Raw genomic sequence first — 17,401 nt, forward strand, 5'->3', positions numbered from 1 at the left:
CAGTCAGTTTTTATGTTCCCTGCTAGTTTACTCTCATACTCTATTTTTCCCCTCTTAATCAATCTCTTTGACCTCCTTTGAATTCTAAACTGCTCCCAATCCTCAGGCTTGCTGCTTTTTCTGGCAATTTTATGTCTCCTTTTTGGATCTAATACGATCCCTAATTTCTTTTGTAAGCCACGGTTGAGCCACCTTTCCTGTTTTATTTTTGCGCCAGACAGGAATGAATAATTGTTGTAATTCCTGCACACATTCTTTAAATATTAGCCATTGCCTATCCACCTTCATCCCCTTTAGTAAAGTCCCCCAATCTATCATAGCCAACTCGCACCTCATACTTTCGTAATTTCCTTTATTTAGATTCAGGACCCTAGTTTCGGATTCAACTACTTCACTCTCCATCTTAATGAGGAATTCTCACTAAGAAGAGATTTACTAGAATGGTACCAGTTATGTGGAGGATTGGAGAAGTTAGGGTTGTTCCCCTTAGAACAGAGAAGGTTAAGGGGAGATTTGATAGAGGCGATCAAAATCATGAATGGTTTCGATAGAGTAAATGAGGAGAAACTGTTTCCAGTGGCAGAGGGGTCGGTAACCAGAGGACACAGATTTAAGGTGATTGGCAAAAGAGCCAGAGGCAACATGAGGAAACTTTTTTTTACGCAGCGAGTTGTAGTGATCTGTAATGCAATGCCTGAAAGGGCAGTGGAAGCAGATTCAATAGCAACTTTTAAAAGGAAATTCGATAAATACTTGAAGGGAAAAATTTACAGGACTATGGGGAAAGAGCAGGGGAATGGGACTAATTGGATAGCTCTTTCAAAGAGTTGGCATAGGCACGATGGGCCGAACGGCCTCCTCCTGTGCTGTATCTACTATGATACTTTGGGTTTTCAACAAACTTAATTGTTCTATGTACTATTTGTAATATTTTCTTATTGAAAATAATTTTGAGAATCTTTCATTGAATGTTTATGATTTATACGTATCTTCTACTTGCAACGACATTCACATATGTTCAGTTCTTGTCATCACTTTTGACCTGGTTTGTGAATGACTTAGAATTTTTAAAATATTCTTTTAAGAGACAGTATTGTTCGCTTCTAGTTTTCAATATCCAAGTGAAGACTACTATCAAAACTTAAAATGTCCAAGTAAAAGTTTAGTAAAATTTGTCCATGTAAACATAATAAGCTGATGCACTATAATCATTGAAATTGAACATATAAAATGTAAACCCATTGAAGAATTTGAAGATTGAACTAGGATACAAAGTTGCATGAATAATTATGTGTTTAATAATGGATCATTTTGAAGTGTATATTCATAAGCTAAAGTGAAAATCATGAGTTACAACCTTCTTATGTTGTTTTTCTAGCAGAAGCAGTTGTTGATTTTTTTCTTTTTCTTTTCTCTTTTTACAGTCCATTCTCTTTGACATTAATCAAGCCATTTGTTTGCGTCTTGATAGTATTGAAGCCAAAATCCAGGCTGTGGAAGCAACTTGTAAAGCTATTGAAGAAAAAATAGATTTGGCTCTTAATAAACAAAACAGTCCTATCCAGGTCCCCATGGTGGCAGGATCTCCTCTGGGTGCAACACAGACATGGAACAAAGTTCGCAGGTAAGCTGCAGGCTATAGAAACAGATATTTCGGAAAATATGTTACTGAAGACATGTGTACAACACAACTGTGAATTAATGTTTTAAAGCAGCTGAATCTCACAAAGTAGTGAAGTCCAGATAGTTATTAACTCCCTTCACAAGCGTGTGAAAGGTGGGAGTTTTTAGTACACATGAAAGAGTGACTGGATAAGGTGGAATTTGTGTTTCAGGCTTAATGTGATTTTTTTTTGTCCGTTTTTTATGAAAATGGAAAACCCTTATGTGTTGTAAGCTAGTATCATTTGGTACTATAAACATAATTTCTGCAGTTGTAAGAACAAACCATGTCAGATCATTTGCTGCTCTGATCATTTGATTCAAACTGTTGGTGATTTCCAAAGGGGCAATAGTATGAACAGGACTTGCCACAGCATTTTCAATTGTACAGTCTTCAATTTGCATGTACCTGAATCTATGATTACCTGATTGGTAACTCTTCTTGAAAACTTAAAGAAACCTGTTGTGGACTACAATCAAGTTAATTACAGAAGAAATTTCCATAAAAGGAAGAGGGCACCCCATACGTTTATTTTAACTTGTTTCTAGTTGAATAGATGATGAAGAGCAGATAGATACAGTTTATATTCCATGAATGAGCTGATATTCTTGAGCAACAAAATTGTGAGCTATGCATAGTTGCTAACTGTCCATATTCGGAGCAAGCAATGTGCTTTTTTGACCCTTGTCCACTCCGGCGCCTCAAACGCTGTTTTCGGCTTGAACTGATTCCTGTTCCATAGCATTTGTAATTTGCCACTGTAATGATTACAATCTCTCGAGACTCTGCTTTTCTCTCAGCTGACAAATGGTTTACAAGTGGAGGAAAATGGGAGAAATAAAGAGAAAATAGCTGAAAAGAAAAAAAAATGTTGTAGTCTGTGGAGTTCTGATTTAAAGAGGCTCTCTGTCAGGGCAAAAACCTACAAGGGAAGAAAAATACAGAAGAGATTTAACTGATAAGGTAGTCCTCCAAGTTAAATACACTGAAATAATTTGATTTAGTTCTTTTCTGTTGCCTGAATCTTAAATTTTCCGTATAGCTGCAAATCTGAGGGTGGAATATGGGCTGCCATTTGGGCAAGATAAGTTCCTAATTTTGTCTTTAAATCTTAGTTATATCTGGTTACACAGTTTATGTTATATTCCAGAGATGTACTTGGATATGGCTCTCCGCTCCTATCAGTGAATTGTGATGTTATTGAAATTCATTTGCTGTAATGAGTTTCTAGGATGTCAAGCAACCCGAAGTGGCTCCTTGGCAACACAAGGCAACCACAGCCGCAAATAATAACATACAGACATCAACCATTTAGTATGGGGAAATTTTGTAGTAAAGTGTTGCTCAATGTCTTGACTCTGGAATGAGAAGTGAGTAGGTTGGTAATAACAGACTTTGGGTCTAATCTTCCAGGAACAGAAAATTAGCAATTAAGCAAACTAATTAAAATGAAAACCAGCTAAAAGCACAATTTTTGAAATGTTTAAATGGATTTTAAATATAATTAAATTTTGATTGTGGGGGAGGGGAGATTAATGTTCAGCTGTGTAGGAAATGCCTACTTTGCCAGTAGTTCTTAAACCTGGATAATAGTCAGACAAAGAAAGTCCCCACTCATGGTAGTTTTGTTAATCAAAAGTGATTATTTAATGATATAATTCACACAAGCATGAAGCAGAATTAAGCTATGCATGCAACCGTGCTCAACACTTAAACAAGTAGCAAGCAAATCAAGTAATACATATCACCTTAAAACCAAGGATTTCTGTTTCTAGGCCTGTTAAGATTGATCAAGTCTTTTGGAGCTTTTGAAGTCTTGTTACTGGATGGCCTCCCTGTAGGTCAGCTTCGTTAGGCTTCCACCTGACTGCAGTACCAATTCCGTCCTAATGTCTTCTTTATATATTGTTTTTGCCCTTTGGGGCATAAGTAAAAGCCAGAGGAAGTTCCATTTTGGCCAGTCACCAGCTGGTGCTGGACTTCAACCATGACTAGGCCTCAATGATTGGCAGTTCTCTCGCTTAAGACCAGATGCATGGTCTCATGCATTTTCCAGACGCCACGGAATGTGTCAGGCCCTCATTATCAGTGTTGCCATGATGACCTGTCTCCTTCTCATGGCTTTGCATGGCTTTACAATGGCTGCTTCAGTCGGTTTTTAGCTACTTAATCTGATATAAATTCTGTGGCATGTGACTCCCACCAATCGTGTTTTGCAAACCAAAGAAACCTCTGGAAGCCTTTCACTGCATGTTGCTTTAAATTGGTTCTGTTCAAATGTTCCAAAGGGGCAACGTTAACCCCTTCCTTAATCCAGATATATTGTCCAAAGGTTCAGTAGGTTTTAAATTCACAATGCTCCAAAGGGCAACATTAACCCTTTTCCTTAAAGTAGGTAGGGTTAAACTACTTTTGCTCAATCCAAGAATCCACTGGCAGAATTGCAGCACACTTCAAAATGCTGGAAAATACACCGAAAAACATTGAAAATCAAAATTGCTTTTATGGGTGAAGCATGCCCAAAGATTCTCCTAGAAAATAAATTTTGCACCACTAGAACTCACTTTCTCCCTTCAAAAATTTCTAAATCCATAACTGCAAAAACAACACTTTTGAGTAGTTTAGTTTTTCCCCCTATATAATACTGCTGATGGAATAGTGAACAGAGCTGCGGCTTAACTCATGGCAAGTTCATATCCCACTGCACTCTCATTATAAATAATTATTTTCATTTGTCCTACATGATGCCATTGGGTTTTGATTTTCACAGAAAAACAAATTGAATTGAAGAATATGATCACAAAATATCAATGACAATCTTGAAATTCAATGCAATAAAAAATAATTTAACTTGTTCAGTCACTTTGAAGCAGTGGCTTTGGTCATAGGCTTTTATTCAGGGCTGTTTTTCAGTTAGTACACGCATCACTCAAACCTACAACACAGGTACAAAAAGTAATGAAAAAGGCTATTTGAATGTTGACCTTTATCTACGGCGGGTTGGAATTCACAATTAAGGAAGTGATGCTTCAGTTGTACAGAGCCTTCATATTGAATTAGCCGAATCTGCTGTGTCTGATCTGCACTGTAGCCAGTCTTGCTGATGTGTATTTTTCATATATGAGAAAACAATTCAGTTGTCAGTAACTTCAGACTTTTCAAAGAAAATTGCTCATAAAATTTACACACCACTTTACTGAGCTGTTAAAATATGTACTTAGTAATCTCTGGTTTATATACAATGAAGCAACTGTGGGACCTACTATTTGTATAATATACAGTCAGAACAAGCTGGCGTCATGCAGTTGCTGTAGAAAGTTGCCCAGCACTCTCGCTGTAACAACCACTATGATGCTTTTAAAATTGCTGGAAGTATCACTGCACTGAAATTTACTGATAAATCCTCACTTACTCAAAGGATGTGGAGATGCCGGTGATGGACTGGGGTGGACAAATGTAAGGAATCTTACAACACCAGGTTATAGTCCAACAAATTTATTTTAAAATCACAAGCTTTCGGAGATTATCCCCTTCGTCACCTGACGAAGGGGATAATCTCCGAAAGCTTGTGATTTTAAAATAAATTTGTTGGACTATAACCTGGTGTTGTAAGATTCCTTACAAATTACTCAAAGGAGGCAGTGTTTATGCAGGTATTTTATTCTAGAGTAATAACTAGATGCAAGTATCCTGAAATGATTTCAGATTTCAATGTTGTAAACATTGTGCCAAATGATCGCCTCTTGTGCTGTACCTACTACGTTATTATAGCAGGGGAATGGGACTAAATGGATAACTCTTTCAAAGAGCCGGCATAGGCACGATGGGCCAAATGGCCTCCTTCTGTGCTGTACCCACTATAATACATAACTGCATCTGGAGTACTGAAAGTTATACTGGTCTTGGAAGGGGTACAGAGCAGATTCACGAATATTATACCAGGGCTTAAAGGGTTAAATCATGAGGACAGGTTAGAATCATAGAATGATACAGCGCAGAAGGAAGTACCAGCTCTTTGGAAGAGCTATCCAATTAGTCCCATTCCCCAGCCCTTTCCCCATACCCCTGCAAATTTTTCCCCTTCAAGTATTTATACAGTTCCCTTTTGAAAATTGCTATTGAATCTGCTTCCAACACCCTTTCAGGCAGTGCATTCCAGATCATAACAACTTGCTGCCTAAAAAAAATTCTCCTTATCTCACCTCTGGTTCTTTTGCCAATTACCTTAAATTTGTGTCCTCTGGTTACCGACCCTTCTGCCACTGGAAACAGTTTCTCCTTAATTACTCTTTCAAAACCCTTCATGATTGTGAACATCTCTCTTAAATCTCCCCTTAACCTTCTCTGCTCTAAGGAGAATGACCCCAGCTTCTATAGTCTCTCCACGTTTCTGAAGTCCTGTATTCCTGGTACCATTCTAAAATCTCCTCTGCACTCTTGACATCCTTCCTAAAGTGTAGTGCCCAGAATCGGACACAATACTCCAGCCGAGGCCTAACCAGTGATTTATAAAGGTTTAGCATAACGTCCTTGCTTTTGTACTCTATGCCTCTGTTTATAAAGCCAAGGATCCCGTATGATTTGTTAACAGCCGTCTCAACTTGTCCTGCCACCTTCACATATTTGAGTAAGTATACCCCCGGGTGTCTCTGTTCCTGCACCCCTTTAAAATTATACCATTTAGTTTATATTGCCTCTCCTCATTCTTCCTACCAAAATGCATCACTTCACATGCCTCTGCGTTAAGTTTCATCTGCCATGTGTCTGGCAATTTCACCAGACTATGTCCTCCTGAAGGTTGTTGCATAATTAATTGAGAACATGGCGGAGTACCTATGAACCTCCTGGTTTGACTAGATTGACGTAAAGCAAAGCGCACAGTAGGTCTTCACAGTGGTTTAATGGATAAACCTGTTGTATGCTGCAAGACTGTGCCGTGGAGTCCAGGAAGTTCCCAGGCTCGAGGAGTCTGCCTTTGGGGGGGCGAGGGGAGAGAGGAAAATTTCTGCAGTAGGTCGCGGGTGTTTGCTGAAGTGTATCGGGGATGGCTGTCTCCAGGACTTTTAAAATTTTTCAAAACAGATTGTGTGAAGTTTGCAGGACTGGAAAGTTGAGCCAGTCTTCCTATTGTTCCTACTGCTCAGTGCTGCTAGATTGCAGATGACTGGAAATTTGTCACATGACATATTCCCGTTATTTGTATGCCTTTGAATATGCGTGCTCATATTTGGCCAGATGTCCCCCGTCACTTTCGGCGGAAATGGCAGGGACGCCAGTGGAGTTGTGGTTGAAAAATTCCTTGAACCCATCTGCTGGGGTTATGCCACAAAGCCATGTAACTCTGGGAGGAAGTCGTGGCCTCGGTGTCAAGGCTCAAACAGCAAGAATAACACTCGAGTTGCTGGCCTCTGGCAACGGTATTGCAATAATTTTAAAATTGCTTTCTGTGACAGGTTTTGGTAGAGTTGTCTGTGTTTCTCTGTGTGAGGGAAGCTGTGAAATATACATTCAGTATAAGTTATGTTGCATCATTGCTGAACCATAACTCTAAATTATATAACTCTGGATTTCTTTTCTTCTCTTTTGTCTCTAATTACATTTGAGGAAGTATGTATGACTGTGGACTAGGCTGAACCATATAGTCCATTAGCCTGTTATTTTCTGCTGATTTTGGAGAAGTCAGGAGTTGTGGGAATAAACCATGCTGTTTCCAGTGTACACAACAGTAAGAAGGGTTCTTTGGGGTTCCTTTGGCATAAATACATCTTGGTTGCTTTGTGCCTAAGGCCAACTTTCTGGTCATAGGGAATACAGGCTCACCCATGGAAGCTGACTTTTACATGCAGCATGAATTAAAAAGTATTGGGAGAGAGCCCGAATAGTAACTGGTAGGATTTCCATGGGTGCTGTTCTGATATTCAGTTGTAACTTCAACGGAAGATCAACAGGAAGCTGTTTATCCCATTTCTCCAGGGATTTTCTGCTGAAGTTACAGTTAGTGATAAAGAGAACTCCCTGTAGAAATTCTACCTTTTAGATGTTGATATGAGAGATGATGAGCATGCTTTAAAAGCTTTGTTGAGAAAATCTACCAAACTATGTAAAGGAATTTTACATTTTAATTTAACAATTTTACTGTTAAAATGAAAATGGTGTTTCCTTGAGGTTACTTCAAGAGCTGTAGCCATGATGTAAACTTAATAAACCTTTCTTTTCTGTGAAACAGTATATTTAGGTCTTGGTAGTGTGTGTTTTAATATTAGCTAGGTATTCAGTCTGTGCCACAAATTATTCCTAAGTGTTTCTTTGGCATGCATTGTTAATGCAATATGTACTTTGATCCTAAAAGCATTGATTTATGACTATATTGTGTAAATAAGCCAAAAGATGAATGAAATGGTGTCAGTTGCTTGCTTTAAGTCAGTAGTGGTGGTGCTTTGATCACTTTTGCCAGAAGTAACATGCTTCATTTCTGGCTGGCAGTTAGTCCAAGAATGCGGTAAACAGAGTGCAATTTACTCAGTTTTGGATAAACCAGATGCCCGATCAAACATATTTCTGTTTAGGTACAGAATTCCAATGTAACTAACCACTTCCTAGTCTTTGGTGCATTTATCAGCCTAGCCTCATGTAGGTGCTTACAGCTCAATACCAAACAACATTTGGATCCCAGTCAACATTGACGCTGTTGTACGGGGGGGTGAGGGAGGAACAGGCTTCTGCTGAGAAGTCCTGCCACTAATAGTCATACATCTCGCAAATACTTAGATGTCTTTGCCCAAGAAATCCTCCCCCTCCCTACCCCAAAATTTGAGATTTTCTGAAGTTCATCTTCAGTTCCATGCCCTCCACAATAGCAAGTTTCATGCAGCATCAAAAGGCTGAAAACAGCAAAAGCGCTGATGTTGAAACCCACACTGGCACCAGCAGATCCAATCTTTATGTTGGTATCAACTAATATTGCTGGATTGATGGCACTAGGTAACCTGACTAAAGCAAATTAGTTTTACCCAGAAATGCAAGACAATGATGCACTTCCCTCTGAGCAGGATAAGGAAAATAAGGTGGGAGGAAGACTAAACTACCTTTAAACATGTTCTGTACTTGTACAGAGTCACATTTCTTTTATTGATTATAAATCTTCTACAGCCTCCGAACTTGGACTTTATATTTTGGAGAACCTGAATAAAGTAGTGAGCCCTTTCTGGCCCTCATCAGTCCATTATGTAGGAGCTATGTAAGGCTCAACAATATGTTATGCAGGCTCTATAGACTGAAATTATATTATAGAGGAGATCTCTGTCAATCAGAGGATTAAGGATGTTACCTTGGATTATCTGTTCTCATTCCAAAAAATAAAATAAACAAAAATGTTGTTTTGAAATTTAGTATGGAAATGTTGGGTGCATCCATTCTTTTCGCAAGTTTAATTTCAAGGCAGCATTTTTTTTATTTGTTCATGGGGTGTGGGCGTCGCTGGCAAGTCCTGCATTTATTGCCCATCCCTAATTGTCCTTGAGAAAGTGGTGGTGAGCCGCCTTCTTGAACCGCTGCAGTCCGTGTGGTGAAGGTTCTCCCACAGTGCTGCATCTGTAATCAAAAGAGAAACGCTTCAACACCATGGCCAAACTTGCCTGACAAACTGTGATCTCAGATTAATAGAAAGGAGATGTCTCACTGAATTGCCAGCTGGTTTCGGAATCATTCCAACACTGATTATCTCTAATTAAATTCTGCAGCTTGTGTGTAGTTTGATCAGATTTTCTATGCATGAAAAGCGGGATGGTGCTGGATTTGTGCCAGGGATGCTTGGTATTTAGAAGTGAAACACACAGTCTTCAACTGGACAAAATAGCATCACAAGGAACTACTTTGCCCGATGAAATTTACAGTTTTTTAATGTGTGAAGATGAGGCCTGGAAAACAAGCCGTCACCAATGAAAACGGTAGAGCCATTTGAAAAAGTAATAGCACTCTGGCCATCGCAGTTGGGTATCATTAAAGTTACATAGTGCTCTGTATATATAAAATACATTGCCAAAATTTTAATTGTTTTACTAGCAGTATAATAAGTACAAGCAAAGATTAAGATTTTATTCATATAATTAGCATTGGTTCTACAGGTAACACTGATACCACATTTATGCACCCCATGGAAAAAATGTATTTAGTAGCATAAAATATGGTTTAGTGCAAGCAATGAACAGGTAATAATGAATACTAATGTCCAGTGCTTAAACTGTAAAATGACAAAATTATTGTACAAGAGAAAGATATAAAACCTGGTTAGGATGCCTGACACAGCTCTAGCTGACCAAACAGACATCTGCATCATCTATAGTTACAGAGGTTTGGAGGGAAGTGAAACATCTGAAATAATACTAGTATGGAAGCACCCCAGGAACTCTATCTTACATTCTATTTGTAATAGACAATCATAATTCTCAAAATGTTGATCTGTGTATATATGGTATTAAAATATGCTGAGTATTTACTTGTTAAATATAATATTTTGTTGTATGATTTTGATTTATGTATGATTCTGTAAGTTTTTTTTATCTGACATTTCTTGCAGCACTGTACCACAGACTACTGTAATATTAAATAGTGATCGCCAGAACCCAATTGGTTCCAAGGTTGCTGGACAGGAAGAACCTTTACCCAGAGGGACAGACACCCTGGACAATATCCTCAGCAAGTTAGTGAAAATTACAAATTCCACTTCCTTTTCTTATTGCAACAAGATTAATTAGCAATAATCATTATTTGCCTTGTCCAATTAGTTATATACTTCAACATGCATGTATTTTAGTCCACCTAAGTAGTTATTGGTAAAATTATGTTTCCTCCCCACTTTTTGATGCTTGCTTAACTTATGTCATATGTAATGTACTGGTAGGAGTTATAATGCCAGCAGCTGTTAGACCTCAAACCTCAAATCAGATCTATAACTGGCGTAGTACTATTTATTTGTATTTGTTTTTTTAAAAAAGGTTGTCTAGAAACTAGGTTGCTGAGGGAAGTAAGGGTGGAAATTGCGGCGGTACTGGCCATAATCTTCCAAACATCCTTAGATACGGGGGTGGTGCCAGAGGACTGGAGAATTGTAAATGTTACACCCTTGTTCAAAAAAGGGTGTAAGGATAAACCCAGCAACTACAGGCCAGACAGTTTAACCTCGGTGGGGAAACTTTTAGAAACGATAATCCGGGACAGAATTAGTAGTCACTTGGACAAGTGTGGATTGATTAGGGAAAGCCAGCACGGATTTGTTAAAGGCAAATCGTGTTTAACTAACTTGATGGGGTTTTATGATGGCGTAACAGAGAGGGTAGATGAGGGCAATGTGGTTGATAAGAACTTTCAAAAGGTGTTTGATAAAGTGCCACATAATAGGCTTGTCATCAAGATTGAAGCCCATGGAATAAAGGGGCAGTAGCAGCCTGGACACAAAATTGGCTAAGTAACAGGAAGCAGAGAGCAGTGTTGAACGGTTGTTTTTCGGACTGGAGGGAGGTGTACTGTGGTGTTCCCCAGGAGTCGGGACTAGGACCACTGCTTTTCTTGATATATATTAATGACTTGGACTTGGGTGTACAGGGCACAATTTCCAAATTTGCAAATGACAGAAAACTTGGAAATGTAGTGAACAGTGAGGAGGATAGTGATAGACTTCAAGAGGATATAGACAGGCTGGTGGAATGGGCAGACACGTGGCAGATGAAATTTAACGCAGAAAAATGCAAAGTGATACATTTTGGTGGGACAAACGAGGAGAGGCAATATAAACTAGAGGGCACAATTCTAAAAGGGGTACAGGAACAGAGAGATCTGGGGGTATATGTGCGCAAATCTTTGAAAGTGGCAGGGCAGGTTGAGAAAGGGGTTAAAAATAGAGGCATAGAGAACAAATGCAGGGACGTCACAATGAACCTTTATAAAACACTGGTTCGCCCACAACTGAAGTATTGTGTCCAGTTCTGGGCACTGCACTTTAGGAAAGATGTGAAGGCCTTATAGAGGATGCAGAAAAGATTTACTAGAATGATTCCAGGCATGAGGGACTTCAGTTATATGGATAGACTGGAAAAGCTAGGGTTGTTCTCCTTAGAGCAGTGAAGGTTGAGAGGAGATTTGATAGAGGTATTTAAAATCATGATGGGTCTAGACAGAGTAGATAGAGAGAAACTGTTCCCAAGGGTCAAGAACCAGAGGACATAGATTTAAGGTGATTGGCAAAAGAACCAAAGGTGACATGAGAAAAACATTTTTACGCAGCAAGTGGTTAGGATCTGGAATGCACTGCCCGAAGGGGTGGTCGAGGCAGAGTCAATCGTGGCTTTCCAAAGGGAACTGGATAAGTACTTGAAAGGAAAACATATGCAGGGTGATGGGGATAGGACAGGGGCGTGGGACTAGCTGGATTGCTCTTGCACAGAACCGGCACGGACTCGATGGGCCTGATGGCCTCCTTCCATGCTGTGACCTTTCCATGATACTATAAACAAATGAAATGGATGTAAAATAATCCAGTGGGAAGAATGAGGCAATTTGGTTTTGTCACTCCTAAACTGGGTTGCTTTTAAAAATGCTGTATCAGAAAAACTGACCTGATTAGAACCAAGCTGTACATTTTCCATTTTCCGCACCGGAACTGTGATTCTGGATGTTTCAAATCTCACTTACTTCAGCTTCACTTCAGTCCTTCTTCATAATAATAATTCACCACACTGTCCCAGTTAGCTGTCTAAGTAACACTTTTTTTGTCCCAGCAAAGCCAAGAAGGACAAGACATTCCAATCCCAAAGGTATGAATGCTTGCTGGGATGTTTTTAAACTACTTCCATTGTCTGCCTTCTGGACAGACATTTCCTCTGATCTGCATCCCCAGCATGTGGTTATCCTATGAATTGAACCCCTTGTAGGCAAACTTTAACTTAAAAACACATTTAATTTAAATTACGTGACGCCCTCAACTTGTATGGTAAAATAGTTAAAAAAATTCTAAAATGCTACAACTCTAATGTAGTTCCACCACTTCCACATCTGTAGGGCGACCTGATCTTTCTTGCTTTCTCATAAATATGCAAGTATGTGGATGCATGGCTTGCCTGCGAAACAGTACCATCATCTCGTGCTCAATGCTGAAGGGGGTTGCCCTAATAATCTTGACTTCCTGCAAGAGCATTTCTATGGCCCCATCAGAAAAACATGTGGTTCTCTGCCTTCCTGAGCTCCTTATAGATATTTGTGAGTAACTTACCTTCCTGTTTCTCACAGCATGAAATCACCATGGCTGCTTTCAAATTCTGTAGCAATGCTGGATTTTATGCCGCCAATGGGTGAACTTGTCACAGGTGTTTTTTTATATCAGGACTCTGGCTATGTCATGATGATGAGGCTCACCCCGAAAATACAAATGGGGTCAGCGTGCTAAAAATTGGGCAGGTAATCTTCCCGCACTCCCTGACTTCCATTTGAGAGTATGCCCAATTGGAAAATCTAGGCGAATATGGTTATTGCTCGCCCATTTGAGCGACATGTAAAAGTTCAAATATCCTCACTAATTCTGCTATCTTGGTTACAAAGTTCTTTTCGTTAACAGTAGAATATAACTTTATTTGGTTCTAGATTATTGTTACAACTCTGAGGAAAATGTTACAAGAACTTGAATTTATACAGTGCCTTGAACTTAGAAACATTTCCAATGACGATTCACAGAGATATAATCAGACAAAAAAAGCATAAATTTCGCTCTTCGTGATGATATTTATCATCTCTGGAAGCAGAAATATCATGTTTTGATATTTCAAAAATCATTCATGAAGAGGGATTGTGTAAGTGCACAGCATAACAGGATTGTTGGCAAATAATATTATAATTTGGTTGGTAACCTTTGAGTTGCCAGTAGCTGGCTAATACATGGAATTATTCATCTTAGAGCTATGATGGAAATATAAACTGATGTCGGAAGTTCTCAAGACATTGTAAACCAAGTTTTAGATAGTTCCCTATAAAAATTCTTAACTTTGTTTTTATTCGTTTTGACTCCAAGTAGGTAAACAGAACATTCTACAAAAACATAGTATCAAAGAACTGGAAGAAATGTCTGTTTAGACAGACTTTCATTGATCCTTGGGCACTAATTTCAAGACCAGTTGTACTTTATTTTTAGCAGTAACTTTCTTAGTCTTTTTACTTTTCACTATGAAGTCAGATCATTCACACTTAGTATTTGTTTGTATTTTGGCTCCTAATGTGTTACGAAGTTTTAAACTCAATATGCCTTTATTACTATCAAATGACAGTGTTTGTTTTTTTATGCTTCCTTACACCGTATTTTAAAATGAACAAAAATTTAAAATGAAACCCCAAAGTCTATGTAACATTCTGATGGTACATCATATCATGTTACCATATAATTCTGTCTTCACAAAACTGTTTCATGAAAAAAAATAATTTGGAACATAAAAATGTGAGTTGGCTAAGTAGAATGTAAAGCAAAGGACCATAATTTATGAAAAGTGTTTGACTTGTGACGTGAACCTCATAACTCACTGTACTTCTAGTGCTCTCAAGTTGAAACATTCAGTATCACAATATTTTTTTACAGCTCTCTTGTGTATTACATGCAAGTTGAAGTTCTTTTAAAAGTCATTTAATTAATTTTCCTTTCATAATACCGTACATGACTACTGTGCTCCCAGGGGTGAGGAGAGAATTGAAATGGCACTTTTCCACATAGTTGAAAAATAAGGACATCTCCTACCAAATAGCAGATTTTTAAAAATACACAGTTATGAAATGTGTCTGTAGGGATTTGCTGTACTCGTACTACCTGGCCTACTGACAAATCAATTAATTGTTTTAGAATTAATCTCAATAAGATGTTGTAAATTGGTTAGAAATGATTAACTATACAGCTCCAAATAGATTGATTTTTTTTGATACTTTTGTATGTCAGTAACATACAGTCTAACAAGTTGCTTTATTACTTTTGTATTTTTTCCTATTTTGGAACAACAAAGTTCTATGCCAGGGAGGAGACAGAACACAATAATTGTGAAGGTTCCTGGCCATGAAGATAGCCATACTGAAGATGTAGAAAGTGGGTCTGAAACAAGTGACACGGTTTCAAATAGTGGTCAATCAGGAGGTCAGAACTTGGCACCCAATGTCACACTCATCACATTGAACTCTGAAGGTAGGCATGCCGATGTCTTAACCTTCCAAAGAAAAATTGTTGATGAAAATAACACAGTCTGTCTTAATAGTTTGGGACTTATAAATTTGCTATTTGATTAGCAGAAGTGCGATGTTTCCCATTGTCATGAATTCTTAAGACTTTTTAATATAGGCTTCATAGTACATGTGGAAAATCCATAAAAAACTGGCTGATCTCCCATGGCATTGCACACAGTAAGTCACAGAATGTGGTCACTCTCTAATCTGTCTCTGATATCTTCATGTTGCTGATTCTCTGTTTCTCCTTTCTGCTCCTTTCTCTTTCATTTTCTTCTTTCCTTTCATGTGGGAGGTGGTGTGTGGTATGGCAGGGAAAGGAGCCACCAACAGTTGCAGGCTGCATTGGGTGTGGGAGCTGGGGGAAAATGTGGACCTCAATTACTCCACCCCTTTCTCCCATTGGGCCCCGTATGTCTTCACTTCCCACTGCCCATTTGTCTTCCTACTACCCCCTCAGTCTCATCACTATCCCATCTCTTCCTCAGAACAACACACTCAACCCTATATCCTCCCTTCCCCTTTGCTGCACTGTTACTCAATTTAACCTTATCCCTGTATCCACTCTCCTTCATTCCCACTTGCTACCCCAAGGGTGGGTGCTGTGAGGTCAGAAGCCGCCTCATCCTCAATCCGTTTCCCTCTTTGCCTAGCCCTCCCATGCATCCTTTCATTCTATTTCCCTCAAAGGCTTTGTTTGCTTTTGAAATTTGGTGTGTTTTTTAAAGAAAGAAATTATATTAGTATGAAGGAGAAAAACTGTCTGTCTGAATCGCTCTCTAATAGGTGTTAGAAATTAGAATCTTCTGCTCCTTAGTCCACTAGCATTCCTTATCGTAACAGGATAAGGCCCATATCCATAAGGCACATTTTGGATGGTAACATCAGCCTCCTTTGCTGCTGTTGGCCATGGAGGATGGCATATTAAGTCCAAGGATAAGCTCTCAAATTATGCTTAGCATAGCTTCTTCAATTCTCTTTTACTAGCTATAGATGTGGAGGATGGCAAGCTTAAATTTCCCAAAAATAATCCTGTCCTTAAGGTCAAAAAATTCACCATTGTTGGTCAGAATCTCTGCCAATTGGGACTTTTTTCGAGGATTTCATTTCCAACAACGTTCACCTGAGGAAGGAGGAAGACTCCGAAAGCTTGTGAATTTAAAATAAAATTGCTGGACTATAACTTGGTGTTGTAAAATTGTTTACAATTGTCAACCCCAGTCCATCACCGGCATCTCCACAATATGGGACTTGGGTGGCTTCTCATCTCCTCGCTGTACGGATCCTTTGTGAAATGAGTTTGGGCAATATCAATCCAGTTACTAGTAGGCATGGGCCTGCACAAAACTGTTTCTAATTCTACACTAATTGGTTAGATCAATCAAGGAGACCACTGGATGGATGGCGTTAGAAATGGGAAAAATGTTTGAGATTAAAGTACCCTTTGGTGTGATGTTGAAGGAGCTTCAGTCTGCATCTGGCTGTGCTACACTTTGTCTACTAATACTGGGTGCTTGAATTGGTGAGTGTTCTATTCCCCAGCACTAATGCCCTTCACTTCGATCAGCACAAAAGTTTTTTAAAAATTTAGAAAAATAAATCTCTGCCCATGATATGAGATCACTTTAATGTCTGAATTCAGGTCTCATGAGTGCTGTTCTACAGGTAATCCTGACGGAGACTCCTTCAGTGGACAATTGTAGGACAAGATTTTTTGGGCTTAATCAATTCGTCATGAAGTTATCAGACTTTTGGATGTAAAGCTTCGTAAATTTATGTGACGTCCAAGATTTCTATTTCAGTGTTGCAAAGCTGAAATGGATTGATGCTTCAACACTTGGCTAAAATTTTATATGCTTCCATATTTTGTCCAATATTTATGCTGAGATGTAACATTGCACCACCAGAGGAGTTGCTGATCTTGAATGTGCTGTCAGTGAAAAGAAGCAAGAAGTTAATAGGTTATTCAACTGTGAGGGACATCAGTACAGAATCTGGTCCTGCCCTCATCTATCTGATCAGGAAAGAGAAGACAGCATATTTCTTCTTTTTCTAGCACAGGGTAGCAAACTGTAGCCCACCCACCCTATCATCCCCATTGAGACCCACTAATTCCACATGGATTTGGAATCTGGATCTTCCTTGACTTTTTAGCTCAGCTATTCATTGGCCAAATTTGCTGAACCATTAGGTGAGCCACTTTCATGTCTTTTGACCAGGTTTTAAATAATGGGAATGGGTATCTATTTTCCAGACTAGGAACATTTCTCGTTCGTTGTCTAGGTGATTGAAACCCCTTTTGATTAACATTTTGCCCTTTATACAGGCCTCAGTGATTTTCAAAATTTTTTCCTCATCTCCGTTCCAGGTGGTTTATGACAACAACTAATATGGTTCTTGTCATTACCATCCTTAATGTCAATCCAGCACTGTCCCTGCTGCATCAACTTAGGCACCTTTACCATATCTTTCTGTTGATACAGTGTCCTCTGTTAC

The 17,401-nt window shown here is 38.9% G+C and overlaps 1 protein-coding gene across 7 annotated transcripts in view; it reads left to right on the forward strand.

The window, feature by feature from the left end:
• banp (BTG3 associated nuclear protein) overlaps positions 1 to 17,401 on the forward strand; it is a 242,214-nt gene that overhangs the window by 53,891 nt on the left and 170,922 nt on the right. For all 7 annotated transcript variants that reach the window (XR_010965968.1, XM_067998009.1, XM_067998010.1 and 4 more), the window contains exons 4-6: positions 1,425 to 1,624; positions 10,239 to 10,361; positions 14,692 to 14,867. Coding sequence is in view for 6 of the 7 variants with exons in the window: in XM_067998009.1 (XP_067854110.1) it covers positions 1,425 to 1,624; positions 10,239 to 10,361; positions 14,692 to 14,867 (499 nt within the window). In the remaining variant the exon portion in view is untranslated. The remainder of the gene's footprint in view (positions 1 to 1,424; positions 1,625 to 10,238; positions 10,362 to 14,691; positions 14,868 to 17,401) is intronic.

The sequence above is a fragment of the Heptranchias perlo genome, chromosome 16 (genome assembly GCF_035084215.1).
Source record: "Heptranchias perlo isolate sHepPer1 chromosome 16, sHepPer1.hap1, whole genome shotgun sequence".
Lineage (NCBI taxonomy): Eukaryota > Metazoa > Chordata > Chondrichthyes > Hexanchiformes > Hexanchidae > Heptranchias > Heptranchias perlo.